Here is a 22,130-nt window from a genome sequence, read left to right as displayed (position 1 = left end):
AGAACATGGGACCCAGAGGGAAGGAGTAGCACAGAGACTAAAGGAAGCTTGGCTGTATGGTAATTCAGACCATTTCCCTTTACAATGGCAGAAATTTTTTAAATCTCTCAAAATATTGAAGTTTAAGGTTCCAGTGTCTGGACAAACAGAGTTATTATCTAACTCGTACTGAGGCCAGGCAATGGTCCACAGGGACTTCAGGTGTTTCGGCCTGATTGTATCAGAAAGTCCTAGTTGTTTTAAGGATTTAAGAAGACAAGCAAGAGGTGTGAGACCCTGAGACTCTGAGTGGGTGTTTCCCATAACGACAGATTAAGTACAAAGTGAAGAGGAGATAGAGAAAGAATCGAGCAAGCGGGTAGGAGGTAGAGACAGAACCGAGCAGATGGGAGACAAAGAAAATCCTCTCTCCATAGTGAGTGGAAGCAGGATCATGAGTCTGGGCAGGAAAACACAGCAGATGAGGAAGAGAGAGAGAGAGAGATGGGGAGTGAGTAGGAGGAAAAGGGGTTTGGCATGGGTCACGCAAAACGAGAGCAAGGAGAACCAGGCATCAAAACAAAGCGTCCTTTTATTGGTTTCTCAGGTTTGAGTTATTATTTTTGAGTTATTTCCAAGTCCCTGAAGGTGGCATCCCTCAATTAGATCATCAGGGAGAGGAAAGGCAAGATCCTGTCCCGGACAGGAAGTAGTGTGTGTTCCTATCTCTGGAAATAGCGTCCTATGTCCAGAGAAAGGAAAGGGGTTTCCGACACACGTGTGATTTTGAGGCAAGTGAGAAGAGCGGAAAACCCTGCATTGAGAGCATGGCATGACCAGCCAGTAGATGGAGACAGAGTACAAGGAATGGGATAGGAGAAAAGTGGAAAAAATGTAGTGAGCCAGAAGGGAGGGAAGCTTGTGGAACAAGTTGATCCTGAGGTTTTTTAGTAGAGGCTGAGGGAAGATGAGCCCCAGAAGGGTGGTGGCTTAGTAGAGGTTTAGTAGAGCCCCAGAAGGGCAGTGGTGAGATAGAGGAAAAGGATCCAGAGCATTTGTATGTGTTGGATTGAATGGTATCAGAAATCATCCCAAGTAAAGTGAGGAAGAAAGGCAGTGGAAGAGGACAAAGACAGGAAAAAGGATGGAAGACAGCAGACCTTGCAGGCCCACGGCAAAGGGGGTGAGGGGGCGAGATGCCAGTGGTGAGTGGTTGGTGGGGGAACCGAGATAGGGAACGGATGAAGCAGGTCCATCACAGAGACCACAGTGCTGTCTTGGAGTGGTGAAAATCAATGGGAAAGGAGATCAAAAGAAGAAGGCAAGGCAGAGTGTTTACAGTGAGGAAAGCCAGAAAGAGGTGAGAACAAAGGTGCCTCCTCCTCCATTCTTTTGTTCTCCTGCAAATTTTTACTTATCAGACCCACCCTTAACTCCAGTTCCAGGGGAATCTGAAAAGCCCTTGTCTGACTTCCATGGCATTGCACAATAGGGGTGCACTCACATACATGCAGGTGATATACTCATACACATAAAATAATAAAAATAATAAATAAAATATTTTTTAAAAAGATATAAAAGAAAACAGTGGGGGTTGGAGAGAGGACTCAGTGGGTAAGATCACATGCTGCTCTTCCAGAGGATTTGAGTTCAGTTTTCAGCACTCATGTCCGTGGCTCACAACCACCTATAACTCCAGCTCCAGGGGACTCAACACTCTCTTTTGGCCTTTGGAGGGACCCACATACATGTGCACATATACACACACAAACACACACACCCAAACATAATTAAAAAATAAATCTTAAAAAGAGTAAGCAGTGAAGATGGCCATAGTTACTTGCAAAAGAAAAATAATCATATATCATGTTTGAATAAGACTTTGCATTTTAATTTCACTAAGTTTTGACAGAGATGTCTCCTAGAGGGAAGTTTTGAGATACTGCTCTAAGGTGGTCTTCAGCATTCCCAATCTGATGCCGACTGTCTTGGGGCTTCCTGGGGAACTACTTGCCTTCTGTCCACAATGAAATATTAAAGAACCTGGTGTTGATAGGGTCCAAGAGTCTGGAATAATTCCCACAGACACGAAGGAAAAATGCATAAATTTTTTATTCAGAAGTTTAAAGTATCAAGTAGTCAAATTAGTGGCTAGCCGGGCACGGACTCCACAAGCCAAAGATGGCGTCTGGCTCCGAACAATAGCAGGCAGGGGCTTTTATTGAAGAACTTCACATAAACCCATGCACGCTGAGCATCTTTTAAAATAATTGGATGGCCCCATATCCTGAGTACGGGAGAAGTCTTGATTGGTAGGGGCTGTCTTTAGGGCATTGGAATGTGCTGACTGATATCTTTAGGGCCAGAAGGTTTTGTTCATACCTTATAAGGCTTTTATATGTTTAGTGCTTTAGGGCTTGCTTAATCTATAGCTTGGGGGGGTAGCAACTGGAAAAATTTACAATATTCCTGAGCTTGTCCGGGCTTGTCTGAAGAAGGTAGCCAAATGGAGTCAGTGCATTCTGGCTGTTCAGTGTCTAGTGACAGAAAGGAGGGCAGCAGCTATAGCAGCAGCAACAGAGCGGGTGAACTCACCAGGGAAACTCAAAGGCAAGTGGGCAAAAAGTAAAATCTTTTCTGTGGGACCTTCTTATATCTGGGCTAGCATCAGAAGGTGCTGGCCGTATTTGGAGTGAGTTATCCCAGTTCCATTAACCTAATCGAGAAAATTCTTCAACAGTATGGCAAGAGACTTGGATTTTTGTTAAGTCCAGATCCAGTCAAGTTGACAAGTAACATGAATGACTGCAGTTCTTTAAGATATTTTTTCTCCAAACTGGAAACCCCTCCCTTTATACTTGAAATTCCAGTACTCTGGATATTGAGGCAGGAGGATCTCAAGTTGGAGGCTATCTTGGGGTACATAGTAAGACACTGTCTCCAAAACAGGAAAAAAAAAAAAAAAAAAAAACTCCTTCTAGAGCAGATTTTCCTTACTTTTCACCTTCTCTAAACACATGCTGTGTGGGGGATCGAATCCATGCTGTATAGAAACACTAAGAAATTCAGGTATAGAAGAGCCTAAATTTGAAAGACAATGTGGTCTGTTTCTTTAGAAGCCTGTAGAAGTAATGGAACAGATGGCACTTCCTCTCCTTCCTTTCCAGCTCTGTGCTGACTGTGAAGGTCAGGCCTCTACCAGGATGCCCCCCTGTGAGGAGAACACACAAGGTGATCCCCTCCTCACACAGGTCTTCCCTGTTTTCCTCCTCCCCTTCTTTGGCTCACTGAGAGCCTTTAGCATAGAAAAGTTACCACCAGTTCTTCATAGAGTTTCACAGCACCCAGCAAGATCCTAGAATCAAATGGTCAGATACTGTCCTCCACGGCAGCAGCCATCCCCAGCCAGCTGTGCTGCGTGCTCTCTCATATGGCTCCATACCTAAGGAGGCTTTTTCTCCTTTTATTCTTATTTCATTTCTAAAACGATTCTATGGCTGGATGTGATAGAGATGAATCCCACTTTGCAGACATGGAAATGCAGTCCAGTCAACCTGAATGAATTCTCTTTAGGCACTAGGACAAGAGAAGAAACAAAGCTAGGAATTAGGACCTTCTAGCCATAAGCCCCAACGTATTTCCATCTACCTTAAGCTACTTCAAATCAGACAACTAAACAAAACAAAAGTTAATTATTGTTATGCATGCTGAGACATTTCCCTTCTTTTAAGAAGAGGGATTATGTCTAAAATCATACCCATTTTTTTTTTAATTTAGGATGCTACATAGCAAACCTTTACAGGATAATTTGAGATGAGGCCTGGTCTATTCTCTGCTCAAGGGAGGATAACAGGGCTATTCAGTGCACACAGAGCTGCCAGCAGGATGTCAGAGCTATTCACTGCACACGGAAATGCCAGCAGGATGTTAGGGCTGTTCAGTTCACACAGAGATGCCAACGGGAACTACCTCTTTGCTCAAATCCACAGCAGGGTGATCTTTCTTCCTTTCTGATTTGAACTTTTCCATTTTTATCATTGTTTAGAGACAGAAGAACTAAGTTCAAATAGGGTCTTCAAAGCCTAGCCTTTAAATACCGAGTCCATTAGGACACAACTGAAATTAGACTCTGGGAATGTCCCTTGGTAGAGGTCATTGTTAATGGATTTTCTAAGACCCAGAGTAGAACAATTGGCCCCAGAAAAATCAGAGAAGGGAACTTAGCTGCTGCTGTTGTGTGGCCAATGGTGTCTGGAATATCATATCTTCCTAAAGTTGCCATCTTGGGAAGGCAGAAGGTTAGACAAGACATCAAAGGTTACATACATGGAGGTCTGGACAGTAGGATATTGTTTTGATGCACTAGTTTGAACTCTTAGTAAATGTGTCCTAAGCTTTCCCTTCAATATATCTGTTTATATTTTTCTATTTCTCAGTGGTCTGTGAGAAACTTGAAGGATGTAGCTCTATTTTGCTCAAATTCATCCTCAGTGTCTATCTGAGAACAGAAAAATTAGCACCTGATAAGTGCTTGAAATAAATTTTAAATGATTAGATCACTTCTATTTGTACTATACTTCAGGCATTTTAACAGTTTACATGTAGACCCAAGGACTACTGCCATAGAAGGAGAAAAATTAGGTTCTGAAGTTGTTCTCTAAGTGCCATGGGACTTGAATTGACTTCAAATTTCTAGAACATTCAGTTTTGTCACAACACAAAATACGTTATTTGTGAAAAACAGAAGGGCAGTCAAGTATGGTGGTGCACACCTTTAATCCCAGCACATGGGAATCAGAGGCAGGTTGATTCTTGTGAGATTAAGGCCAGCCTGGTCTACATAGCCAGGTGGGGCTATAAAGAGATCCTGTCTAAAAAAAATGAGACAAAAAACAGAGGTGCAGCTGTACAGTTGGGGGGATGATTAGTGTAGGAGCACAGTACTCAAGAAGTCATCAATGATACATGGAACAATTATAAGAACCTAATAAGGGTAATGGCAATGTTTGTTTGCGTGTATATATACTTGTACACACACATGTATATGCAGGTACATGCACAGGCCAGAAGCTGATGTCAGATGTCTTTCTCTGTTTTTCTTCACTTTAATTTTTGAGGTATTGTCTCTCACTGATCCAGAGCTCACAACTTGTTAGACTAGACTCTAAGCAAGACCCAAGATCCTCTTGTCTCTACCTTCCCAGCCTTGGGATTATAGGCATGTGCCACTCTCTCTAGCTTTAGGTGAGTTTGGATGATCAGACCCAGATCCTCATGCTTGCATGGTAAGCATTTTATCAACTGATCCATCTACCAAATCCCCATAGCACTCTTGTATACATGCTGAAAATGGTTCTTTGCTTTGGGAAACTTACTTCTAGATTTGGATATCAAAAGGATTGTGGATTATTATTACCAATGGACAAAGGACTATTGCAAATTAGAGAGTGATTAAAATTGCAGACATGGATAGTTGAGGCTCTTAGCACAGAAAAGAATTTAGATGCTGTGTTGATGTTTGACAACTACGTGTGTATGTGCATATGGGCTCATTCTCACATTTATTTGAGGTTTCTTGTCCTTTGGCGTATGTGCCTGTATATGTGTGTACCACCCATTAGCTCTGTCACAATGGCAGTAAATCCCAATGGCAGCTTGGCATGGAGGTATGCTGCTTAGATCCTAGCACACAGGAGGCAAAGGCAGGCTCTATGAGTTTGAGACCAACCTCGCTGATATAGCGAGTTCCAGGCCAGCCAGTGGTACATAGTGAGACACTGTCTAAACCTCCCCCGCAGAATTTAATGGCACTGTGTAAACATTCTTGTGTGCAGGTGACCATATGTGTACAGGTATGTGTGTATCCTGATACATATTCAAGTGCTTGTGGAAGCCAGAGATTATCCTTGGGTGTCATGTCTCAGGTATTATTCACCTTAAATTTTGAAATGGTCTCCCACTGGCCCAGAAGTCACCAAGTAGGCTAAGGTGGCTGGCCAGTAAGCCCCAGAGATCTGCCTCTTTCTTGTTTTGACCCCCTCGGTGCTGCTGGGTTTACAGGAGCCCACCACCGAACCCAGCTTTTTCACCTGGGTTCTGCCGACTGAGCCAGCTCCCCAGCAATATCTGATGCTTTTCCTTTTTTTCTTTTTTTATTCCTTTATTGAGACAGGCTCTCTTAAGAAAATGATTGTGTGTGTGTGTGTGTGTGTGTGTGTGTGAGAGAGAGAGAGAGAGAGAGAGAGAGAGAGAGAGAGAAAAGAGGAAGTGCTTTGAAGTATACATACAGCTTTTCACCCTCACCTTTGTGTCAGGAGCCAGGCAGCCACATGCTCCATCTCCTCCTGGTGCAGCCTTAGCCACAGAACCAAAGAGCTACCATTACTAAGATTCTGATGTCTTCCCTGGTGGGTGTCTGTCTCAGTTTCATCTTTGTCAAACACCTCAAAATATTTTTCAAACATTTGCATTGGGAGAAGCCTAAAGCACAGCTTACCAAGTTTTTTTTTTTTTTTTTTAACATGCTTAACTAGAATTTAATCCTTGTGTTTCTAATTAATTTTCTTGCAATCAACTGGAAGGCATCTCTGCAAAATCTACTGAAAAAACAAGCATGATTCTATGTAAATGTTCTTCTAAAATGTCATATTGGTTCCCCCCAAGAGCCTTAATATCATAAAGTTTGCCTTGAATGGCACATTTCAAATTCGTTTTGAATGAAATCTGTCTAGATTTCATGAAGTCATTTTTCAATGTCCTGCAGAATCAATTGTGTACAAAATGAAAAAATAGGAAAAGAATATTGGCACTGTGAGGCTGACTAATTGGTTGATTGATTGGTCCTTTCTTCTGTCTTCCTGCCTTCATTATTTACCATCCCACTCTTTTAACATACCTTTACACTACGACTGTCATACAGCTGATTCCTTGCTGAGGATCCACAAATAATGTACTGACTAAAGGAAGATACAGACAAATGCATTGCCACAACATATTGATGACTGAGTTCCTTACCCTGTATTGTCTTGTGATGTTATAACAGAACACCTGAGACAAAGTCATTATAATCAACAGTTGTTGGCTAACAAGGTCCTGGCATCTAGCAAGGCTAACATGCTGGGTCACTGTGTGACAGAAGGCAATAGGGTGAGAAGCTGTAGACCTGAAAGCCTTCTTTTAAAGGCACTGAACCCATCCATGATGGTAGAGACCTTATGGCTTAATCACCCTTTAAAGACGCCACCTCTTAGAACATTTGCAATTGCAAATTAAAGATTGTATAAAATCTGAGACTATTCTCTTTCTGTTCCTGCAATAAAAGTGGACTATTAGGGTAAGTAGCTCATTTTCCACTGGCTTCCACACAGCTTGGAGTAAGCTACTCAAAATTATCCTATTCTGGATAGACATGTTTATTGCAAGGGGCTTGGAGACTGAAGATGGGAAAATGAACAATGCCCCCTTCCATTAAGAGTCTCTCTTCTTATAGAGTAAACTCACAACCATACTGTAAGGTTTTGCTCAAATGCTCAACTAAAGGAATGGATTGGTAGCTGAACTTTGGACTCAAACAAGTCTTTCTTAGAATTCTAGCAACACTACTCTTTAGTGCTATGAGCTTGGATACCTTTGATTTTTATCTACTTCATCTGTAAAAGGAAGTCATACTGTTTTAGGGTTGTGAGATGTAAATGTAGTAATGTACACTGAAATAAGCAACCCCCAAACTCTTCCAGAGAAAATGAGTAATAAATGATTTAGTTAATATCACAAGTTTTCTCTTTGTGGAACAATTCTTGTCAATAGCATCTGACCTCTCCCTCTCTCCCTATCTTTTCAGACAACTGTGATGACCCATTAGCATCCCTGCTCTCTCCAATGGCTTTCTCCAGCTCCTCAGATCTCACTGGAAGTTCCAGCCCAGCTCAACTGAACTGGAGAATGGGTAAATACAGTGATGGAATCCCTAAAACCAAGCATTAAGGGAGGGTACAGTGAGTGCCAAGAAGGGAGGGAGCACTGCAAACATAGGGGTCACATCCAAACTCGCTGTCCAGAAGGAACTAAGAGGTTAAATCTACTGTAAAAGTGATTAACAACGTGTAATGATGTAATGGATAGTAAACAAACTGAATCCTCCAACACAAAGAATCATTACTTTTTTCTGAGGTACTGGTGATAGAATCCAGGGCATCATGCATTATGCATTATAACGGGAGGCGCAGAGGCAGGCCTGGTCTCTATTAGTGAATCCAGGCCAGCTGCAGCTAGAGGGAAACCTTGTCTCAAAAAAAAAAAAAAAAAAAAAAAAGTACTCTCCCATGGACATACATTCCTATCCTGTGAATTTTGTGTGGGTTTGTATGTGTGAGTTTGTACATGTATACTTATTTGTGCACATACCATGCCAGTGTGCATGCATATAAACATGTATGAAGTGTGTATAGAGGCCAGAGACAACCTTGTGTGTCATTTCTTAGGTGTCACATACTTTGTCCTGAAGCAGGGTCTCTCACTGACTTGGAGTGCACCAAGAAGGCTAGGTTCCCTGCCCAGGAAGTCCCAGGGATCTTCCTGTCTCTACAAAGTTGAGATTACAAACAAGCTCTACCATACCTGGCCTTTATACATGGAATCTGTGGGACTGGCTCAAGTCCTCACATTTGCAAGGCAAGCAACACTTTACTGAGCACACTGTCTCCAGCCTGCAAATTTTTTTTTTGATCATCATCATAAGGTACATTAGAAATTGTTTTTTTTAAATTGCTTTATTTTTACATTTCATATGTCTGAAAAATAGCTACTAAAGCATATTTTATAAGTTTATAAAATGTTTAGCAAAATAAGTCAATATTTTAATTTCACTGGGAAATTTATATTGCTATTTTAAATATATATGCATATATATAATTTGATTAATCAAAAGTAAGAACACAAATAATCTGTAAGTTTACCAGCTAGAAATTACCATGGTTAAATGCCTGCCTTGTAACTTTACAACCTGTGCTACAATCAGAGTAGATAGTCTTGACTCTTCCCTAACAAAAAGAGTTTTAACCAACATAATGTGCAATATCTATACATAGTTTAATCAGGTTTCAGTATTGATGTTGTAATGTGTATAAATGTGAAGAGATATAGATGCCTGTATTATTTCTATTTTTGTCATCTTTATATATGTGTATGTGTGTATTTATTTATCATTGATCCTCTGAGAATTTCATACATTGCATTTTGATCACAGACCCCCTCTGCAATGTCCACCACTTCAACATCCCACTTTACCCCACTTCATGTCCTCTATTATTAGGGTTATTTGGGGATTTTTTATTTGTTTTGTTTTTGTACAGGGTCTCCCTGTAGCCCCAGCTGGCCTGGAGCTGGCTAGGTAGATCAGGCTGGCCTAGATCTCACAGAGATCCGCCTACCTCAGCTTCCTGAATTCTGGGTATTAAAGACATGTACCACCATGCCCAGTTTATTTCTGTTTTTTTTAAAGGCCTGTCAGTGTTAACTTATGTTCCCCAAGTCAACCTACCCAGCATCACACCCTAAAAGGAAACTGACTCTCTCCTTCTAGAGGCAGTTATTAATTACTAATGTTCTTCGCTGAGGACTGAGATTTCTTGCCCATCTTCCCATCTATGCTGAGATTTCCTTCCTTGAGCTTGAGCAGGTCTTGTGTGTGCTGTCATAAGCACCAGAGGTTCATATACGCAACAGCCCTGCTACTTGGACTGCATGGATTCCTTACAGTCATCTACCACCTCTGGTTATTGCAATCATTCTGCTACCTGTTCAGCAGCGTCCCTGAGCTTTGGGAGGACAGGGTATGATATCGATGTCCCATTCAGGGCTGAATACTCTACAGTCTCTTATTCTCTGCATGTTGAATAGCTGTGCGTCTCTGTGTTAATCACCATCTACCACAAGAAGGTCTCTGATGAGAGCTGAGTGATGCACTAGTCTATGTGAATAACAATAAGTCATTAGAAGTTAGTTTAATATAATGTCCATTTAATAGAATAATAGTAGTAGATTTTCTCCTGTGGCCTGTGACTTCTCAAGGCACAGATTCTTGACCATGATAACAGGGTCAGTTACAGCCTCTATCTTGTGATGTGGGCCTTAAATTCAATCAGAAAGTGGCTTGTAACTCCCATAATATTTGTGCAAAAATTGCACCAGCAGGTATATATTGCCAGTCCAGTTGTTATTATAACTCACAGGGTTTACAACTGGATTAGGTTAATAATTACTCTTTTTCTTCTGGTAATATACATAGTATTTTCTAGCATTGTGAAAGCTAGCCAGTAAGATGAAGCTTTGAGGTCAGCACCAGCTTGATTTCTTCTTGTTTATTCTATGACTCAAGTATGTAGTATCTTCAGTAATAGGGTCTTAGCATCAAGTTCCTGCAGGTAAACAAGAGTGATGGTAATAACCAGTATTATGTAAGGGTCTATGGGGCACCCCTGGTCAACTCCAAATGAGGGAGTTCAATCCTCATATTGCATTTTGCATGTGCTAGCCTGTGGAATTTTTAAAGACTTTAACTTCTAAAATATGAATAACTGGTTAGTGTTATTAGCTTTTTCTGGTTAAAAATATTGAGTGCTGGGGCTTGGGAGATGGCCCAGTGGGTAAAGTGCTTGCATCATAAACATCAGAACTGGAGTTTGGATCCCCAGAATCCATGGAAAAGCCATGTGTGCTTGACAGTGCACCTGTAACCCCAGTGTTTAAGAGACAGAGAGAGGCAATTCCTAAAGCAAGGCATATAGCTGGACTAGTCAAGCAGATAGTTCCACTTTCAGCAAGACAGCCTGCCTCAATATATTAGATGGACAGCAGTGGATTCTAGTTTCGCTTCTGTGATATGATTAAAAAAAAAAATCTGATGAGAAGCAACTTAGAGGGCCAGGCATGGTGGCATACACCTTTAATCCCAGCACTTGGAGGCAGAGGCAGAAGGTTCTCTGTTAGATCCAGGCCAGTCTGGTCTATATAGTGAGTTTCAGGCCAACTGGGACTATAGGGAGACTCAAACAAACAAACAAATAACAACAAATGAAAAAAAAAATCAACTTAGTAGAGAAAAGGTTTTATCTCAGCCTACAGGTTACAGATCATCATTGAGGGGAGTCAAGGCAGGAACTCAAGTAGGAACTTGAAGGTAGGCTTGCCTGTCATCCACACAGCATCACCCCTGACCAACTAACTCACTCACAGCCAAGGAAACCATGCAATAACACTTCTTGCTGGCCTGCTGACAGGCTCAAGCTTAGCTAGCTTTTTTATACACCTAGGACCACTTGCCCAGAGGATAGTGTCACCCATAGTGGCTTGGCCCTCTTAAATCAACTAACAATCCATACAATTCCATCAGTCATACCCACAGACCAATCTGGTCTGGGAAATCACTGAATTAAGACTGCCTTCTCTGATGACTCTAGGCTGTGTCAAATTGACAAAACACCAATGCCAACCTTGGGTCTCCTTATGTACATACATGTGCCTGCACCCATACACACATGCATCCACATGTTTGCACAAACACATATACACATGAATGCACATCATACTCAGATGCATATGCAAAATATTGTGGGAAATCACAATCGATCCATTGATCTTTTCTAGTTTATGTTAATTCCTTTCAACTGTGTTCCTTATTGGCACATTAGGCTCACTATCCTATATTCTTCCACGTTGATTCACCTTTGCATTCTGGAATAAGTTTTAGTTGGCTTTTGTATTATTGATATTTCAGACCCTAAAATGATTTAATTTGTTGACACTTTGTTTTTAAATTTCCATTTTTAATAATTTATAGTTTTGTCTATGTTTGTTAATTATTTCATGCTATGTCTTAAAGATTTGCTATTATAATGCAATCAATAACTTGAAAGTCAGATCTGTTCATAATTTATTTGATTCATTTAAGAATATAGTCAGTTCTACATATTCTTTAGGTGAAAACAATAAAAAATAGTCTAGTTATTGAATACACATATATCTTCTTGTTATTACCTAAACAATATCATAGAGCAACTATTTATCAGCACTAACAGCATATTACATATTATAAAGAATATAAGATGTTTTAAAATATATGAGAAGGTCATTTCAATATTGTGTCATTTTATACTGGAGACTTGAATATCCACAAACGTAAGTATCTGCAGAATGTCCTGGAACCAAGTCCCTGAAGATGCCACTTGGCTGTGTAATTCTAAAAGAAAAAAGAGCAGCCCATTACCACACAGTAGGAAACAATGGAATTTTTGTTCTGAGACTTTCCATTGCTGAATATTGTGACCCAATTTTATTGTTTCACCTGTATTATATTTAGACCTAAAAATAGATTGTAAGGTATGCATTGTTACCTTTTACCCTCAAGCAGAACTGCTGAACTTCAGTGAAATGGCATAGTTTTCTCAACATCACGTTGCTAGGAAGGGAAAACCTTTGGATTCAAATTCAGTTTAACATAATTCAAGCTTTCTGCTCAATACCACCAATAAAAAGGATTTACTAGCAAAGCTTGGAGCGGGAAGGAACAGGAAGAACTTAGCAACTCACCAATTAGAGTTACAATACTGACTCTACTGCTACTCTGTGTAGCTGGAAGTGAGTTATCAAATGTAGATTCCTGTCTTTGACATCTCTGGACAATGTCTGTCTTGCAGCATTACCTGGAGAACCAGAGTAGAGGACCCATGTCAAGAAGAACTTTCCTATTGCAGGACAGAAAACTGGGAGTGGAGCAAGAAGGCCCCTTTTTCATTTCAGGGAGAAACTCAAGTTGGAAGATTTTAACCCAGTTTCCAGCAGAGTTTCCTGAGACAGTCTCAACCCTATTCAAATTGTGTGACACCAGAAGGGCATCTCTGTCTGGCACTTCCTGGTCATTTATTAATGGGAGCTGTGGGTCTAGTCGCAGGCCAGCTCCTCTCTGCTGGACAGATACTGACTTAGAACGATGTCACTCCAGTGATTAATTGTAACTGTCTTCTCTCACTCAGTGGGGAGCCTGGGGACTTCTGCCTCAGGCCATATGTGGAGAGAGGAGATTGACTTCTCTCCTTTGCTGGAGTCTAAACTGAGAAGATTCAGCAGAAGTTGTAACTATGTGGTTAAGCTATAGAGACCTAGACACCTTCTAGCCCAATGTGCAATGTACTGGCAGGACACTCCATCCACAGGGCCCTCTTTTCCCTCAGCGAAGAGGAAACCCAGGCTCCACAAAGGTTGGGACCCTGGCTCTCACTCCCATGCTACAGGTCTGAACCACCCGAATACTGTTTGAAGAAACATTGCCTGAGCCCGTAACTCAGATACTCTGAATTAATTCACTCAAAGGAACTCAAGTATGGATATTGATCACATGAATACACCTAAGCTTTCTTGGTTTAGAAAATGCAACATGAGTTATAAACCATTACTTTGGATACACAAATGTGCAGCAAATGCTTCTATGACTATGCACTGACTACATTCTATGTGTTAGGTACTGTGCTATAACTCTGACATATGATGGCCCAAAACAGGTAAAAATACTATTCACAAAGAAGTGTAGGGTTGGGTAGATGACTCAGCTGATGAAATGCTTGCTACACAAACATGAGAATCTGAGTGTGAAATTCCAGGACCCATGTAAAATGCCAGGAATAGGGATGTGGCATGCATTTGTAACCCTAGCCCTGGGGTAGGGGGTGTGGAGACGGAGGCCAGGTTATCTAGCCAAATTAGTGAGCTTCATGTTCCCTTAGAAACCATCTCAAAATAGTAAGTGGAGAAATGATGGCAGAAGATAGCCTACAGGGACAAATGGCCTCTTAGCACAGAGTTAACACAAATAATGCTGACAAAAATAAATACAAATTGTGACACTAAGTAGTATCTAACATTGGTCACTAATAAATAACATTTATATGATTTTGTTTTATATTGATACTATATATGTATATGTGTATATAAAATAAACCACCTTCTGTTATACAGTATATATTTATTATCTATTTAGAGAGATTAAAATATATGCAAAGAGTTGAGTAAGTACAGAGCTAGAATAATATATAGAAATGATAGACGTGAATAAACATTCACATTTATAGTATTGGACATAGATATATCCATGTGTAGAGAAATACAGGCATAAACAGTCATCCTTCATTGTCTGTTGGGGGAAATATAGGACTCCTGTATTCCCAACCTCATCTCAAGGCCCTTAAGTAAAGTGGCACAGTACCTGGATATAACCTATAAACATCTTCCTACTTCCCTAATTTCTATATTACTTACAATACCTAATACCTAGTTCATCCTACTTGAAGAATTGTTATACTATTTTGGGGGGGAAATAATTACAAATATAAAGGTGTATATATTTTCAAGCCATGAACAATGCATTTTTCAAATTGTTTCTAGTCTGGGGCTAGAGCGATAGATTAGTGATTAGAGCACTTGCTATTCTTCAAGGGGACCCAAGTTTGAGTCCCAGCATCCACATCAGATAGTTCACAGTCACCTGTAATTATAGCTCTTGAGGATCTGATTCCCTCTTTTTATTTCTATGGGCTCCCACACATATGTGGCATAAACATACAAAGTTACACATACATATAAATAAAATAATAATAGTAATAAAATCTTTTAAAAAATAGTTTCTATCTCCTTTGGGTTTAATATGCAGGCCGAGAGCCCCAGGGCACAAAAAGGCCCTTGGATCAAGTAATGTATACATGTGTGTACAAATATATATTCTACACAGACAATATATGCATGTATATTATGTATATGTTAGTATAAAATATGAAAGTAATTATGCTTACATTGTGGACAACAAATTTGGTCCTGTGAGTGGACTGACAAATGTAAAATTTAGTAAGCTAAGAAAAAACCCTGTAATATTAACTGATATTGAAAATTTCATAAAAGTCATATTTTTCTTCTTCTTAAACCAGATTTATGTCCTGTCTATAAACTATGAAGGATACAAAGAAATTATAACCCTGAACATCCTTCCCCTACATGGATTCCTGAAATCTTTCCTTTCATTTTATGAATGGACAGAGAGCAAACATGTCCCTCAAAGCAAATAGTACCACAGGGTATGAAATGTAGGATGCTTTAGTAGCCACAGAGCTATCCAAGAGCTTCTGCCTCAATACAGTGTCATATGTCTAGGAATTTATGGTCCTGTTACAAGCTTATGTCACTTACATCCAACTCAAAACTCGCAGTGGCAGCACACTGTCCATGAAGTAGTAACCCTTGATGCTCTGAGCCCTCACAGCACATCAATGCTGCATCACAACCTCCTTTCCCAGAAGCATTACCCTCATCCTCATTTCAAAGGTGGCAGAGCTATGCAAGGAAGGAACACTCTGGCCAAGCCAGACAGTGACCTCCTCACTGTCATCCTACATCCTCACTCTCATCCAGGTGCACTCTTGACGCTGCCCTTCCCAGAGGGTGCACATCACTTTATTACTGTGGAGAAAGAAAGATGAGAGCTGTTTTTATTAGCTCACTTATTTTTCCCCATGGTGCTACTGAGACATAAGTAGCAAATAAAACTGTATATATTAAATTGTACAGAGTGATGATTTGACATATGTATACATTGTAAAATGATTACCAAAATCAAGTTAGTTGATGCATCCATCTTCCTATACTTCCCTCTGGGTATGTGCATGGATGAGTATCAGCTCTACTGCCTTAGCAGATTATTATTGACTATGTCATTGGAGTCTCAAATTTTCTTTTATTTTTCTGAGACAGGGTCTTTAGCTCAGGTTGAGTTGGAACTCACTATGTAGCTTAGAATGACTTTGGAATTCTGATCCTCCTGGCTCTACTTTCCTAGTACTTGGAATGGAGGCCTGTAAAGCCACATCCAAATTATATAGTGCCAGGGATCAAACCCAGGATCTTCTCCAAGCTATCTAAGTACTCTACAAACTGGGCTGTATCCCTGGTCCCCTCCCCCACATGCAATATTGCCTTTTTCTTAACAATTCCCCAACAAAGTATAATTTCAACAACCTGATTTAGCTAGTCACATTCATTTCTCTCCTATAAGGGAGCACTATGACTCTGTCTCCTTCAGGTCTACCACCCAGTACAGAATTGATGTCCCATCTAAATAGCTCAGCACCAGTTTTGACACAGGTACACACAGTGATGCACACATTAAAACACAGTCATCTACTCTAAACTAGACTTAAATACCTACAGAATAGGGATCAAAACATGCATTCACCTTCTTTCATCTCCTGGAGCATGGTTCAAAATTGCTAAGCAAAAAATACTTGTAAAACTAGGATAATTAGTCAGTTAAAACTCACAACTTTCTTACAAATAAGACTGACTACATCAAGAAATGCCCAGTTCATTAAGAAGAGAAGCAGAAAGACACTATAACTTGTGCAAAGTATGAAAGACTTTAAAGAACTGAAGAGAAAGTTAGATTAAATTTGCAAGACACATACAAAACTAGTTAATGAGTTAATGTCTGCATTAGTCAGAATTTTTCAGAGAAATAAAACCAATATCATACACGCACCCCCATATATACATATATATATATATATATATATATATATATGTGTGTGTGTATGTCTGTGTGTCTGTGTGAATTATGTCAATATTTATATATGGAGGGATAATAAGTATAAAAACAAAAATAGATATAGATGACACAGATATATAAGAAAGACTCATTATGGAAGTTGGTCAAATGGTCATGGAGACTGAGAAGGCCCACAACATATTTTCTATAAACTAGAGACCCAGAGAAGCCAGTATTTCCTTGTGGGCCCAAAGGTCTGAGAAAAAAAGACTGATGGGGTCATTCTGAACCTGGAGCTTGAGAATGGGTGACAGCCTCTGCAAGACCCAGAGCCCAAAGGCTTTTAAACTGAGAGCCCTGACAGTTTAGAGCAAGAGAAAGTAGTTGTCTCAGCCCCAGAAGAGAGAGCAAGTTCACTTTTGCATTGCATCTTCTTTGATATGGTCCTTCAAGGGATTGCATGGTGAGTGCTCACACAGCTGAAGGTAGATCAGCTTCCTCACAGCAATGACTGAAATGCTAGACTCTTCCAGAATCATTCTCACTGACTGAACCAGAAACAATATAGTACCAGCTATATGAGTATCCCTTAACCCAGTCAAGATGAAATTTGTAACTAACCATGGCCATGTCTCATGTGATACTAAAATTCAAGGCTAATCTCTATGGACCAGACAATGATAAATTAACATGTAACTCCCTGGTATCTGAGATCTACTTTCTATTTGCAAATGACAGCTGCAGTCTTCAAGACAATTAACTAATCATAAAGTAGATTTAGCACAAAGCAGTCCTGGGTGCTATTGAAAGGACATTCTGTTCTTCCTCACAATTTTCAAAATTTGTTTAGTCTTTTCTTAACATATTCTATTCATTCACTTGTATACCTGTCACAGTAATTAATGAGCACCTTCCTTATGCCATCCAGCTTTCCTCACACTTGTCAGAGATCGTTCTTTCATTCTCCTGAAGATGAAATCCACGTTGTAAAATTCTCAATTTCCATCACGTTAAATCCTGTTCAGTGGGATTACATGTGCTCAATAGTGATGTGTGGCTTTTCCCTAGGAGACATGAACAGACATCTATTCACCACAAACAGGGCACTAAGGACACACTAAAGATAGGATTCCAGTCAGGTCTAGCTTAATGAACCACTGCATTTGTTGGGGTTGCTTACAAGAGTATAGTTGAGGGGCTTACAGGAACATGGATGACTCAACAGCAACTGTATCGCTTGAAAGCCACCCCAGATGGGTCACAACTCCTGAAGGCTGAGTCCCTGGAACTCAGTGGCACTCAGTGCACACCTGGTGGACTTCTCAGCTGAATGGAGTGTTTCCTCTCCCTGCAATTGCTACAGTTGCCGCAACATTTAAGAGGGGCCTTGTGTATCCTGTAACTTTCAGGAGACTTGGTTTCTTCCTGAGTATTATGAGCCTCCCTCCTCCATTCAGGAAGGAATGTTTCAATCTGCGGAAAATTTCTCTACAAAATCCTGTATCCTTATAACACAAGCCTGCTGAACAGAGAACTTTTCTTCAAATCTTGTACATCATTTAAAATTTTTGAATCCTCTGGAAATCATACAAAATGCAGCATGCACTGAACATAGATAAAATAGTTTACCTCCCATCATATGTAGCAATGAAGTTGAATGTCGAGAAGCCTAACTGCACTCAGGGAGAAAGTGCTCAACTGGTAAATGAACCCTAGCATATGCAGTGATTATCCAAAGTCAGAATGAGGATCCAGGAAGGCTGTGCTCCAAACCCAAGCAATACAAGCATAATGACTTTCATCAGTGACAAGCTAATCTTTCTGAGAAAATAAAAATAGCACCCTTGGACAGGCTGTTGACCTTCTATTGCTGCCCAAATCAAGATGTGGGCAACCCAGTCTACAAGATGAAGATTAGGTGCTTAATAGTACCCACATTTCTATCTCATCTGTGGAGGGGACTTACCAAATAGGATTTTATTCTCTCACTTCCACACCTGCTCCGACCTCCATCTCATCTCATGAAAGGAAATAAAAAGCAAGAAAGAGCACTAATCATTTTTGAAAGACTGGACAAAATACATTAAACTGGAGGTCAGATGGCCATTAACTTAGGTGGTCAAGTCATTCCATATAACTGTGGCTTAGAAAGGAGCTTTGTATGTCAGATGTGATTTGTTTTGTGGCCAGAAAGCTTTGTATTTAGGAATGAAGATAGCTGGATTTCCACAAGCACCATCAACAGGAGGTTCAGGAGCTGGTGGCCTAGCATGAAACATCTGAGTGTGATCTAGACTTTGACAATGCAGGGGAGGTTGGGGGGGTGTTCCTTTGTATGATTAAAATGCATTGGCTCCATAAGTAGAAAGAGCATTTATGTTGCTCTTTCCCATATTTTCTGTTTTGCCAAATACATTTTATAAGCAATTATGTTTAACATTTGTTCTTTGTCATTTTAATCTTTCTCCCTCATTCAAATATATCTTTTGATATGCTTACCTGTAGAAGCCAGATCCTATGTCTTTGTCATGACAATCTTGTTTCCATGGGAAATTTGATTCTGCTATGTCAAGGTACTTTCAGCTTTCTGGGTGCCTGTGAATGGATAAAAAGGCTTAGAGTACTTGTCTTGTTTTTTGGCACAGAATACACACACACACACACACACACACACACACACACAGCTTCATTGGGAAACACAGGTTAAAAAACACTAAGAATCTATGATCTTTGGAAATTGATTTTTCAGTTGAAGCATCAGACTCAGAGGAGATGGGGGTGTGGGTCATTAAAGTCATTAGCCTCATATGCTAGGTAAGACTACTGAGAACCCCATCATGACAGCTCTGCCATATCTGCTTATTTAATGAGAACTCTAAGTTCCCATCTAGATTGACTGGGGCTGCATGACATGATATGGTTCTGATGTAATGTATTAAAATAGGGTCAGCTTTGAGCTTGCATAGGACTTGTACATGCTGTCACCATTGCTGTGAGTTCATATGAATAAATAACAAGCTGTCTGGAAGACTGTCTCCTGGTGGACACCTACCCTCTCTGGCTCTTACAATCTTTCTATCTCCTCTTCTACAACGATCCCAAGCCTTGGGAGGTAGAGGTCTGAAATAGGTGTCCTATTCAGGGATAAACAGCCTGTAGCCGTTTGTTCTTTCACATTGCCCAATTGTGGGTTTCTGTGTTAATCATCAATAAATAAAACAAAAAAATAGGGTCAGGGTTGGGATGTAGCTCAGCTCCTAGAGTGCTTGAAGCATGCCTATAGCCTTGGGTTTATCTCCAACACTGACTAAGCCAGCTGTAGTGGTGCACACCTGTAATACCAGCACTGGGCAGAGAGGTAGAAGCTAGGTGATCATAAATTCAAAACCATTCACAGCAACATAGAGAGGCGGAGGCCAGTCTGGGATACAGACCCTGACTTAAAAGCAAAGCAAAACCAACCAACCAACCAACCAACCAACCAACCAACCAACCAACACAAGAAATAAGGGCAAAGTCAGATGCATAGAACTGGTCAACAGATTTCCTCCTCAATCTTGTGTCTTCTTCAGCACTGGTCTGTTGTCCTATCTTAGCTGCCCCAAGAGCAGCAGGCACCAGTACTTTTTCTTCCTTTTGTGGCCTCATATTCCTCTACACAGGAACTGTTTTCATGAGTGGAAACAGGTGCACCTTGAGGAGCTTGTTAGAAACATAAGATAGTACCTTCTCTCTGGAAGGTCTTGGATGGGTGTTCAAGAGAGACACTGAGACAGACTGTCAGGGTATGGAGTTTACTAGAGGAGTTATTAATGCACAGACAGATTGATGACAACATGGCGGGGGCTTTGAGGAGGGTTCAGACCCAAGGAGTGGAGGTCTTTTCTCAGAGTTCTCTGAGGGTAAGAGTGGTTTCATAGCAGAGGCTGTATTCAGGCTCTCTGATTCCCAGGCAGGAAGCAGGGAAAGGGGTGGGAAGCAGAAGGTGAGGCCAATACCCTCTTTGTTGTAAATTCACTTTCCCAGGTGAGAGATCCTGGCACCTGAATGTTTGTTAGCTAGAGATTTACAAAATCTCAGCAGATGTCTGCCCTGTTGTTATCTTCAAGAGGGAAAGAGCTACTGTGAGGTATGTGTCCTGGGCAGCTGCTAGATTCTAACATTACACTCATATGCTCCTAAGAACTGCTGCCTCAGAACCTACGCTTTCACAACTGTTCTACCCATTCCAACCTGGGATTCACTGTTTTAGAACATTCCAGAATTATCTATAACGTCAGTTCTGACCACCATAATTTAGTCACCATGGATTTGTGTTTGGGAAGAAATTAAAATCCATCAAGTTTTCCTGAATGAAGAGATATGTTAAAAAGTTCAGCACTTATTTTTTTTTTAACCATCAAATCAATATGCAAAAATACTCTCATTTTTAAAGGTGAAATAGACTCAGAGAGGTTAAATCACCAGGCCAAGAATACACTAATTTTGGCAGAACTTGGATTTGGCCCTCAGTCTGTCCACCCTGCATTAACTAATATTGTTATTCAGCTGATCTGATTGAATCTTAATGGTGTTGCAGATGTAATAGTCATTGCTTTCAGAATATTTTGGCATTGCAAATAGTGTGGTCTGTATTTTAAGCATAAAAATCCCTGGGTTTTCAGACATTTGTGGAAATAAAGGTTTGTACTTGTGTACCTCCTGAGTGGCCCTAAGATTGTAGTGCTGTTTAATAACGTCTGTCAGAAAAAGTAACCTTGATCCTGGTATTCAAGCAGTCCCAAGGCTGTGGACCAGAAAAATATCTGACATTTAAAAGCAGAATTGTAATGCTATGTAAGATGGAAACATACCTGCTGTGATGGCCTCTATTTGACCAGGAAAATTGCCAAAGAAAATGCTGAAGTTAGGGAAAGAAGGAGTCCTGTGTACACTTCAGCTACTGCCAAAAGGATTCCTCAATGGTCCCGTAAAACTAGTACAGAAACCCATGACTTCCACCTGTTACTTAATGACTGGTTACTCCATTTGAAGGCTAAGTTGCAACCTTCTTCTCTTTGTCATTTTATCATTTCTTCCTCTCTCTCTCTCTCCATTCCTCTGTCTTTTATTAGTTTGGGGTTTTTTGTTGTTGTTTGTGGGGGGTTTTGTAAATATTTTATTGAATTTTTCTGTATTTAATACAGAACTTCTTAATCACTTTTATACCCCCTTCCTCACTGGCACTCTCCCATAGCACCCCCCCACACTGCATTCCATTATTTGTATTATGGTCTATCATGTCAAGTTAGTGTCCCCAGATGTCCCTAGTACAAGTTTATCCTCTGAGGTCTAGTCAGCCTGTCTAGAGGCCTTCCCATTAAGGGGATCAGCTCTTCCTCACCCAGTAGTAATCTTAAAATCTTGGGTTTATAAATGATTTTTAGGCAGGTGGGGTACAATTTAATCACAGCACTTTGGAAGCAGAATCAGGCAGATCTCTGTACGATGGAGGCCAGCCTGGTCTACATAGAGAGTTCCGGCCCAGCTGGAGCTATAGGGAGACTCTGCCTCAAAAAGACAAAAAAAAAGT

At 40.5% G+C, this 22,130-nt stretch overlaps 1 protein-coding gene across 1 annotated transcript in view; it reads left to right on the top strand.

The window, feature by feature from the left end:
• LOC103732321 (contactin-associated protein-like 5) overlaps nt 1-22,130 on the top strand; it is a 258,463-nt gene that overhangs the window by 223,877 nt on the left and 12,456 nt on the right. Inside the window, exon 2 of the mRNA XM_008830877.1 lies at nt 7,820-7,924. Coding sequence (XP_008829099.1) covers nt 7,820-7,924 — 105 coding nt within the window. The remainder of the gene's footprint in view (nt 1-7,819; nt 7,925-22,130) is intronic.

The sequence above is a fragment of the Nannospalax galili genome, unplaced genomic scaffold (assembly GCF_000622305.1).
Source record: "Nannospalax galili isolate Female #2095 unplaced genomic scaffold, S.galili_v1.0 scaffold633, whole genome shotgun sequence".
Lineage (NCBI taxonomy): Eukaryota > Metazoa > Chordata > Mammalia > Rodentia > Spalacidae > Nannospalax > Nannospalax galili.
The sequence above is the reverse complement of the archived record's forward strand: the minus strand, read 5'-3'. Positions and strand labels throughout refer to the sequence as shown.